Source organism: Echinococcus granulosus, assembly GCF_000524195.1.
Source record: "Echinococcus granulosus chromosome Unknown EG_S00024, whole genome shotgun sequence".
Lineage (NCBI taxonomy): Eukaryota > Metazoa > Platyhelminthes > Cestoda > Cyclophyllidea > Taeniidae > Echinococcus > Echinococcus granulosus.
This window is the reverse complement of record NW_020170404.1, coordinates 116,974-126,763: the sequence shown is the minus strand read 5'-3', so window position 1 is coordinate 126,763 and position 9,790 is coordinate 116,974. Positions and strand designations below refer to the sequence as shown.

Below are 9,790 nucleotides of genomic sequence, written 5' to 3'. Positions count from 1 at the left end.
TAAGAATAGCCTCAGACTCAGTTCGTGAGGCCACCTTGAGACTGGAACCACAGCCACGAGCTTGGATCCGAATCCCATGAATTGATGGTTTCAAAAAGGTGTAAAGCGGAAGCTGGAGAACTTAATAAAGACCCTTATTCTGAGTGGCAGAGTTTGCATTAAAAATCGCTTTTCACCAGTTACTGGGGGCCAAAACAAGGCGTTGCAACAAGCTCTGCTGCAAACCACGCATCACCGCGAAACTCACAAGGCAGGCGTCCTTCAGCTGCTCCTGTAATCGTTTAAATTCACACGTCTCTTTCGCCCTCTCCTCGGCCATCGAGGTGCAGCGTTGTTGAATTTCTTGAACTTCGTTTTCTGCGGCTTTGAGTTGTTCTGTACGAGTCTTCAGGCGTTCCTGGTCACACGCGGTTTGTTTCTCCTTGGCGCGAAGTCTAGTTATCGAAAGGTATCGTTCATTTATTACTCCGCCATCTTTTTCATTCTAGTGTTTGCATCTCTTCGGCCTTATCTATGCACCGCTTTATATGCTGTATATGGTCTATAACAGTTTAAATGTGGTAACGTATGGTGTGGTAGATAATGCAACCATTCACACCGGCTAATTGAAAATCATGCTTCCCTCAAGTGAGCATGGGGGCGAATTCAAGTGAACGTACACCTGCTGGACGTCGTTGAGCTCCGCCTCGGCGCGTTTTGCTCGAACCTCATAGTGCGCACATCGATCCTCTGAGGCTGCCAAGGAGGCACGCAGCTGTTCCAAGTCCGCGTTGTAAACACCGCGCAGACGACTGATATCACCGCTGTAGTTGGAACGCAGATTCGACGCTTCCTTTGCTAGGCTACGATTGTGGGCTTCCAATAGACGGACCTTTACGCAGAATGTTAACCATTTTAAGAAGAAAATGTGGATGGGAAGGAGGAAAAAATGCAGGAAATGTACTCAGATTTGGGTTGGAAATACCATCCCCGGTAAGTAGAACAAATTCCTCGTATTTTAGACACAGAATTATGAATAAATGAACCAAGCGTCCAGAACCAACAAGCTTAAACTGAATGCCCATTTACGGTTAAAATCATCCTCTACGATTGAAGTGATATAAATTGGGTAGTTTAGCCCAAAGATAATCGTCCGACATTGCTCAATGCACGATAAATTTTTTTTTTTAAAAGCCAGTGCATGATAAGCTGTTTATCTTTGTAACCTGCCTGAAAAGTGTGATTTGGGGAAAAAATATTTGCTCAGATCACTTAATGATGGCACTACATCATGGCATAGACTTAAATTTCAAGGTATCCAAAGAAAATGAGAAAGAATTTTCGAAAAGACTGGAACACAGTTTTGTCTTCCCAGCATAAACTGCTCGTGGTGCATGTGATACATCCAAGCACGAAGATCAAGGCCTCCGTAAACAGGGATAAAAGTTCTGGCATATATATCATCCCTTCTTGACATTTGGTGTCTAAGGTGGGCAATTCCTCCGTGGGATTCGAATGAATGGCATTTCTATTAAGAAAATAAAAAAATCTGTAAAACATTATTACTTGGCAGATATGGATTCGATTTATGGAAACAAAAAAGACTAATCTCATAATGATAATTTGTCAACGTTTGGGGACATTTGAAGAAAGCAGTTGAGACATCCTCATGCTCCAGTAGGGAATGGATAGAGGTGCTTACAAACGTAGTTCCAAATTCTATCTATCTATTTTCTTTTGTTTTTACTTTTCAAGGATATAAGAGGGGGAATTTTTTTAAATAAGGCCAGCGAGAACGTTACACTAACAAGTGGTAGTTTTGGGCGTGAGATTGACCACCATAAATCGTTTGGTTACTCAGATATTTACTTGTCACATGCATTTCATCAGTTATGAAGCGCTATTCTGTTGCTCTTCTATTTGTTTTGCCGTGCAATTTATCCTCAACTTTGTTGATTTATAGGCAACAATATTTGTACAGGCTAGTCGTAGTTCTTGACACAAGGCATGGTAATATGGCTGTCTCGCTACAAACGGAAAATAGGATTCTCGAATGCAAGAATTCCGCTGTGTAGTAATGCTTCGATGTAGACCGAGCCGCGATGTTGCTGTTTTAAATCCGTAAATCACAACTTTATGTGCACACACCGAAATTAGACGCATTTGTTTGTATAATTGTGAGAAGCCGGTGGGAATTATCATCCCCACTTCCCGAGTAAGGGTTCAGGGAATATTAGAAGGTCTGCTTCTTCTAATGCGTAACTAACGATTAATGATCATAGTGCGGCAACGTAGAGTGGCATTTTGTAACTGATAGTCGCGACATTAATATATCCTGAGTCGCCAGCGCATTTGTTGGCAAATCGCAGTTATTTGTAGGTCGATATTACTTAAGGTCTGCACTCCAATTGGCTGCAAGAGGCGGTGATAACTGCATGAGCCAATGGGGTGTGTGAGGTTGCGCAACACACAGTCGGCATCTGCAAACAGTTTCGCAACCGTTGGATGAAGTACGCAAATAAGGTTGGCAGCTTTGAGTGTGATCAGCGAACTTTTCCAATAATGCAGTTGAAAGCTCATTGGAGAAGTCTTAATGTCCTGTTAGACTGGAACAACGAATGTGCTTTCGTATTTCAATACTGAGAATTAACACATGCCTGACCGTCATTTAGACAAGTCAACTTTCTTTCTAGTTTGTAAAAGAACTAGCGATTGCCATGTTGAAAACGAAAGTGATCTACCAAAGCAGTATTGACAAGAGTAATTACGTTGATATCACTTTCTGTGGAAGGTTCTCTAGTAAACCCTCGATTAGGGGAGTTACCAACTTTATGAGAGCATTAACAGCAAGTTAACGTGTTAAGTAATGTTAATAGTGAATCATACTTGACCACTTTCCCATAGCTTCTACGAAGAATCACCATCCCCTTATGGGTCTACAAACGCCTATGGAGTGGTCGTAGAGACTATTTCAAGATAACATCGCTGCAATCTTTCATTGTGACGCCAATGAGTAAAAAAGCTTGAGGTTGGGTGAGGTTATCAAGATTGAAATACCTCTTATAAGGGAAAAAAGCTACGCAGCCAAACCTTGAACATTTAGGATTGAGAACCTGTACAAGTGGGGTTGAATACCGTGGTAATGAAACACCGAACTCGTAGCATACAAAGTTCAGTAGAATAGTTATTACGCAGGAGGTAATTCAAATGCCATCGTCTCTTTAAGCTCCAATGTCGCCTTTACCTGCTCAAATGGAAATTTATATCCATTCATTTAAATTGCACATCTTTCCCCCCTTGTCAATTTGATTAGATGATGTGTCCATTTAAAAGCTTCTGTTGTCCACTTAAACCAGTTTAGCTAGAGTGGATTTTATCAAATTCATGAGTAAAAATTCTTCCGCATCAGAAATTTGAAATCTTCGTTCAGTTTTCATCTTATCTCTCGTAAATAATGAATAAAATACACTGCAGCATAAGCCTTACTAGTTTTATGAATCGTGCTTTATGACAGCTTAAAATAGCCAAAAAAATTTTGAGGTATTCTTCGAAAAAATAAGTTCCATTTTTGCAATGCCTCACCCTTTCGATGAAACTTGAAAGTCGATCATTGAGTCTCTGAAGCTCGAACTTCTCTCTCGCCCTGCCCTGAATCACATCACTGACCTCGCACGTCTGCAAGGCGTTGCTGACCTTCGTGGCTTTCTGTTCCACTATCTCCTTCTCCACGTGTTTGGTGACTCCGGGGCAACGCGTTATAACAACCGATTGGCTGGTAGTGAAACAGCTTGTCTCCTCCTCCATCTCCTCATCTGCAGGAGTCTCCGTCCCCCCCTCCACTAATACCGCCGCTGTCCCCACATCCACTTTCCCTCGAGGGCTGGTGGGATCCACGGAGGTTATTTGCAGTCCACTTGAGACCCGATGGGGTGCTCGGTGGTGTTGGAGGCCGCGCAATTTCTCACCCTCGATAGAACCGCCTTTGGCCATGAATAGTGTACAAGTGACTGAATTCTACACAGCGTCGTAGGCTCCACCATTGGCGGCAGGGGCGAATGTGCGTAGTAATCTGGTAGGGTCGCGGTTTCACCTTGTGTATGTGTGTGTGTATGTATGTATATTCCGTTTGATGACGCATTACGAGTTTGTTCGGGAAGGTGGAGGAGGTGAGTAAGTGTCAACGATCTCATGGCAGCACATATTCCTACCACTTGGCTCTCTATTGTCCTTATATTTGGTTCCAAAGGCAAAAATTTAGGTAAGTTTTTCTGCCTTTTAGTCCACTTAAATGTCCTTAATTCCTATTTTACTATAAACTGACTCGTACGTTTGATTTTGCTAATTTTTCGTTAGATAAGAAGTTAATGGAAAGGCCTTATAAACTTAAACTGTATACCTAAAAATTGAATGCCTTACCCTTGGTCCGGTCCGTCACGATTCTAGCCGTGTGAACATAATCTAGTCATATTCCCCATAATCATGGTAATACTTTGATTATTTGTTTATTTCTTCATTTTGGTTTCGTGGGCACTGAAGGCTCCGCCTTTGTGCTCCCTCCTCCCTGCCAATCCCGCCTGAGAGACTGGGGGAGCTATTTTAGCGGCAACAGAAAGCGAACTTGATCGTAAAGGGCATTTATCTTAATTTTTACACCTGGATGATAAGACTTGGCTGGCAAAAGAAGGGCATATGCTGCGGATGGGAGAATCTGTGGCAATCTCTGAGGGAAGGGTTCAAAATGACGTCCACCTTTGGCAACTGCCCCAGTCCCGTGGTGTGTAGGAATACTGTTAACAACTGAAGAGACAGCAGACTTAAAACTATCCGGAAAAGTTATTGTGAAGCTGTCTACGGTACCTGTATAAAGATGTCAATCAAATGGAAATGCAATACCTCCTCCTCCACCCCTCTACTAGCTGGATGGAATTCAGAGAGGTATGGCTGGGTAGCACTGAAGCGAGAACAAAGTGACAGGGAGGAATGGACCCGAAACTCTATTCCGCAGATCTCTGTTAAACTCCATCCTTTATTAAGTGACTCTGCTTCTGGGCAAGTGTTCTTACGAGTAGCGATGGGCAAAGGAGATGGCCAACACATTCCCCTCCCCCAATACGCTTCCCAAACAGGACGAAATACCAGATCCAGTAAAATTGTCAAAGGGGATCGGTAACGTTGTAGTCAAGTATCTCCTCAGATGCAAGGGTATCCAATTACTGACACGAATGGTTCGTGCTTCTTTTCCTTACAGCACCGACTACAATGTGATAGTAGACATGATGGGTTGACGAAGGGAAGCCCAGGGGACGACGCTCAGAAGAGGAGAAGAGGGGTTGTGTAATCATTTGATTATTTGTTTAACCCTTCGTCTTAGGTTTACAGGCACCAAAGGCACCGTCCGTGTACTTCCGCTGGATAGCATGACCTTCGGGTCATGGCAGTAGCCCTCCATTTCCTCTGAAAGGCTCCCAGCGTTACAATAAAGTGCCCATTTTTCTTTTTTGGAACTATGAAGCACTGACACACTCATATTGTGAGCTTTACACATAGTGGATGATTGAGCTGGCCTAGTTGTTTTTTTCTACAACGTAATTGTAAAAGATGTTCGACACAATCTATAACCATATTACTGCTCAACTTTGCTCCGTCTTAGCAATTGTCAAGTTATGAGCATGAAAGTAAACTACGTAATGCGGGTGTGTAGTGATTTCCAAATTTACACAGAATTTTTCCTGCGGTGCTAACATTTCAATGCTCTCACACTCTATACCCAAAAGAAACATCGACCGCAGGTTCCAGTCCCTCCAGATCGATGAATCCAACATCTTCTATGGATTATTACCTCGGCGGAGATTGACCAAAATAACGTTGAGGCACACGCCTAAGGTCGTTGGCTCCATACTTATTGTCTCCTGTGCTACATCATTATAGAGAGGTGTAAGGATATCGAAATTAGGTTGGCACAAGCCTTAAAGAAAAAAAGGATCGGGAATACCCACGAACACCTATCCAAGGTCTGGGTTAGCTTCTTTACAAGAGCTCCAAAAGTCGCAACAGCTTTCTGAGGGACAAAATATAGTGATTTGATTACATGTTTGATTACAAGGGCACTACATTCCTCGCAGATTGTACATTCACTAGGATGCATATCTCTGCGCCATGCTAGTAGCCTCTCACACCTTTTGGACGTTGGTAATACATTTTCTGCCACAGCGCTTTGATTTCTTACATCATTTCAGGAATAAACAAGGGCGTTGCATTGGTAGTAGTGGGCATACACCCCGTATTTCTACCACCGCATGCTAAACCTTAACGTAACAAAAGAAGACCATCGTCCGCTGATGAAAGAAACTGTGACGGTTCCTAACAAAAGGGTTGAAAATGACGCCTGCCTTTAGTTTCAGCGGGCGACAGTAGCCATAAACCATATGGAAAAGCTTTCTACGGAACTATTTTACAGTACCTACATCAAGATGTTAATGGAGTTGACACCCAGCGTCTCCTCCTTGTATCTACTAGCCGCATGGAAACCAGATAAGTTTATGGCTGGACAATAGCGAATTGAGAGTAAAGAGGCAAAGGGCATAGACTTGAATCCTTACTTCCACCCTCGGGCAAAAATATTTTAAACCTCGTTTTTTACCAAATGACTGCTTTTAGGCCGATGTTCTTACGACTATCGATAGGGATATGAGATTGACCCATTGTAGGTCATCATCCAGTCGCCAACAGTGTAAGTACAGTGAATTTTCCCCTTTTTAATGCATTTCCCAAACAGGTGGGAACTCTAGATCAAGCGTAATTACCAAGATTTATGAGTGACACTGGGATTCAATCTATTCTCTGTTGCACGCAAATTCAATGACTGGTGCTCCTAGGTTGTGAGTGTTTTTTAAAGCGTCGACTACGTTATAATGGATAATGAGAGGGGTTTGCCAAAGGAATGCCTGGAGGCGACGTTCTAAAGAGGAGAGTTGCCAAGTAATGTTTTGACGGTCAGCCTAAATACAGAATTGATTAAACGGATACTTTCACGAAAAGACACGGTCTCCGGGCCACGTCAGCAGCCTCTCAGCCCTTCAGCATGCCAGCAATACTTTTTCTACCATAGCGCGATGACCATTTATGAGCATAAGAAAGACTCGGGGAGATACACACAAGATGCGTACACTACCTAGTGTTCCGGTCCTGATGATTGCGCAAATGGGGTGTCCAACCCCATCTGCCTGTTTATATTGTAAAGTCCATAGGTTATGGTAGGATAGTGTTCCCCAAGGCTCTGGTCAGCAAATTTCGTCACACCTTTCAACAATCCATCTCAGCTGCAGACAATTCGTCTGCATTTTTATGGGTCGGAATTCATACAGACATCTAATGATGATGTTTGCAAGCTTAGCTCCTTCAAACGAAGAAAAAACTTGATAGAGGCTTAGTGTTATTTAACGAAGACCTCTTAATGATTGTTATGATAAAGAAGAACCGATACTATGTAAAATTACTTCTTATTTCAAAATATCAAAACAAGTGAAAGAGTTCAGTCAAATTCGCTGTGCTCCTATTGTTTAACTTTTTTTAATTTTTCGACAAATACTTGCAATAGTAGCAGATTTGTTATTGATTTGCTCTTTTGAGAGTTTTTGCGAAGAGTGGCTTCTGATACGCCAAGAACAGGAGTGCGGCATGACTTCGCATAACACAGATTTTCAAACATGGGTTTCGGACTTGTTGCTGTTACTTATATTGTTGCCCTTTTGCTGACTATTGTTTTGATATTTTTTGTTATTTATCACGTAATCTGGTTTATCGTTCGTGAGCATATCCTTTTTAGATAATTGCTTTTGATGAACTTAAAACGGATTATAAAAATCCAGTGGATCAGTGTCGAAATCTTAACCCTGTATGCAAAAATTTAATTACTTAGTCTTCAAGCTCGTGCTTCCCGAATACTGTTTGCACGCATTCATCACACTCTCCTTCCTCCTGACTTGGCAGATAGCAGCGCTGTTAGTCAACATCCCTTTGCTCGTCTATCACATCCACAGGTTTGTCACCTGGATAGCTTACGTATTTGCTAGGTACCTTACACGTCCAGTTAAATCAGGTATTGGACTGTACCATCCGACCTCCATCCTCAACAGTAATGAGCTCAATAGGGCTATGAAAGAAGGATGGGTGAAATTGGCGTTCTACGTAATGAGTTTCTTTGGCTATCTGTTCGGGTATGTTTCATTTGCACAACATTTTGATATTCTTAGGATGATCGCCTCGCTCATCGCCTCTTAGAGTCTCGGCGCTAGACTTTGCACGTGGAGATATATTGGTTACTTGTTGCCTCCTGCTGTACACTTCGCTAAGAAATAAACTCTGGCTGTCTCAATTGTGTACTCTTTTGTGATATGACGTTTGTCCGTATTTCACGGTCTTTTTTCTATTTTAGAACATGTCACTTTGCTGTTCACTCAGTAACGAGGTGCCTGAAGAGCCCGTTCTTAGTCCGCGATCCGGTCACATCTTTGAGCGTCGTCTTATCGAAAAATACCTCACAGAAACGGGTTGCGATCCTATCAATCAGCAGCCTCTCTCCCCTGAAGAGCTAATTGAGGTCAAAACATCGCCATTGGTGCGTCCTAAACCGCCTTATGCCACTTCAATTCCTGCCATTCTAAAAACTCTTCAGGACGAGTGGGATGCCGTCATGTTGCATTCGTTCACTCTTCGCCAGCAGCTTCAAACGGCTAGACAGGAGCTCTCACATGCTCTCTATCAGCATGATGCTGCTTGTCGTGTAATTTCGAGGTATTGGGGCTATCGCATTCAGCCTTCAAGGAGTAGAGCTATGTTAATAATGGGGCTTTTGATTATGTCTAGATTGATGAAGGAGGTTACTGCTGCTCGGGAGGCCTTGGCCACACTGAAACCCCACACGGGCATCGGTGCTGCTGCCCAACCTGCTGTGCAGGCACAGGACGTGTCTGAGGCTCCCGCTGCCGATAGTGCCAATGTAAGTAACTTTGCCAAATTAACCGTGTTCGCGATGTTTCGTTGTGTATTCACGGGTTGTCTGTCACTTTTTAGCTGCAAGAAGAGGTCGGCCTATCTGAGCAGGTGATTACACGACTTCAGGAGCGCGCCGCCCAACTGACAGAGGAGCGAAAGAAGAGAGGTAAGACAATTCCAGAGGGATTGGCAAGGTCTCGCGATATTTCCGAGTACAAACAGATCGCCTCCTTGGTGGGCATGCACTCGCCTAGTATTCCAGGCATCCTCTGCTTGGATGCGAGCGAAACCGTACCGGAGCGCATCATCACTGGTGGCAATGATAAGAATGCCGTTGTTTTCAATACACAGGCCTCTCAAGTATGTTGTTTCGCTATGCACTTATCTTGCGAGGCATTCATGATTGATTTGTGTGTGCGTGTGGATAGGGTGCTGCTCTATCCGAATTGGCTGTGTTAGGTATTCTGCCTGGCTTCTCAAATCAACTCCGACATTTAAAGTTAGATGCAGGAGCACTCACCTGGAATTGGTTTCATCATCATAATGTATGCCTGATTGGTAGCCGTTCGACATTTTTCCTTAGCATTCGCTCCCTTCTTAGTAGACGGCTGGCAAAAGCTGGGGCTGCCTGAGTCAAAATTTATTTCTTGGTGATTAAAAGTAAATAAGTGTAGATAACTTCTTGACGTATTCTTTCCCAGAAGTATGCAAACTTTTGAGTTCTGTTTGAATAGTGTTTCGCAACCAGAAACAAAATACCTGCCCACCCCATTGTCTATCCTGTTTTTTCCCATCTATCCGTTTCATGTATGGTCGT

The 9,790-nt window shown here is 43.1% G+C and overlaps 3 protein-coding genes across 3 annotated transcripts in view; 2 read left to right on the top strand and 1 right to left on the bottom strand. All coding sequences in view use genetic code 11, as the record gives it.

Annotated features, from left to right (window-relative positions):
- Positions 1–172: 172 nt before the first annotated feature.
- EGR_04049 (Intermediate filament protein ifa-4) lies at positions 173–3,969 on the bottom strand (the record flags this gene model as incomplete). Its single annotated transcript, XM_024493298.1, has 3 exons — positions 173–434; positions 660–871; positions 3,562–3,969. 3 exons carry the CDS (start codon positions 3,967–3,969, stop codon positions 173–175), a joined length of 882 nt encoding a protein of 293 aa, XP_024352212.1.
- A 3,716-nt stretch (positions 3,970–7,685) lies between these two features.
- EGR_04048 (Protein cornichon) lies at positions 7,686–8,259 on the top strand (the record flags this gene model as incomplete). The annotated part of the gene is made up of 5 exons (XM_024493297.1): positions 7,686–7,766; positions 7,805–7,873; positions 7,906–8,018; positions 8,052–8,195; positions 8,232–8,259. The coding sequence occupies 5 exons, from the start codon at positions 7,686–7,688 to the stop codon at positions 8,257–8,259; spliced, it is 435 nt and encodes a 144-aa protein (XP_024352211.1).
- A 157-nt stretch (positions 8,260–8,416) lies between these two features.
- EGR_04047 (Pre-mRNA-processing factor) overlaps positions 8,417–9,790 on the top strand; it is a gene marked incomplete at both ends in the record, with an annotated part of 3,900 nt that continues 2,526 nt past the window's right edge. Inside the window, 2 exons of the mRNA XM_024493296.1 lie at positions 8,417–8,977; positions 9,052–9,333. Of these exons, the coding sequence (XP_024352210.1) occupies positions 8,417–8,977; positions 9,052–9,333 (843 nt within the window). The remainder of the gene's footprint in view (positions 8,978–9,051; positions 9,334–9,790) is intronic.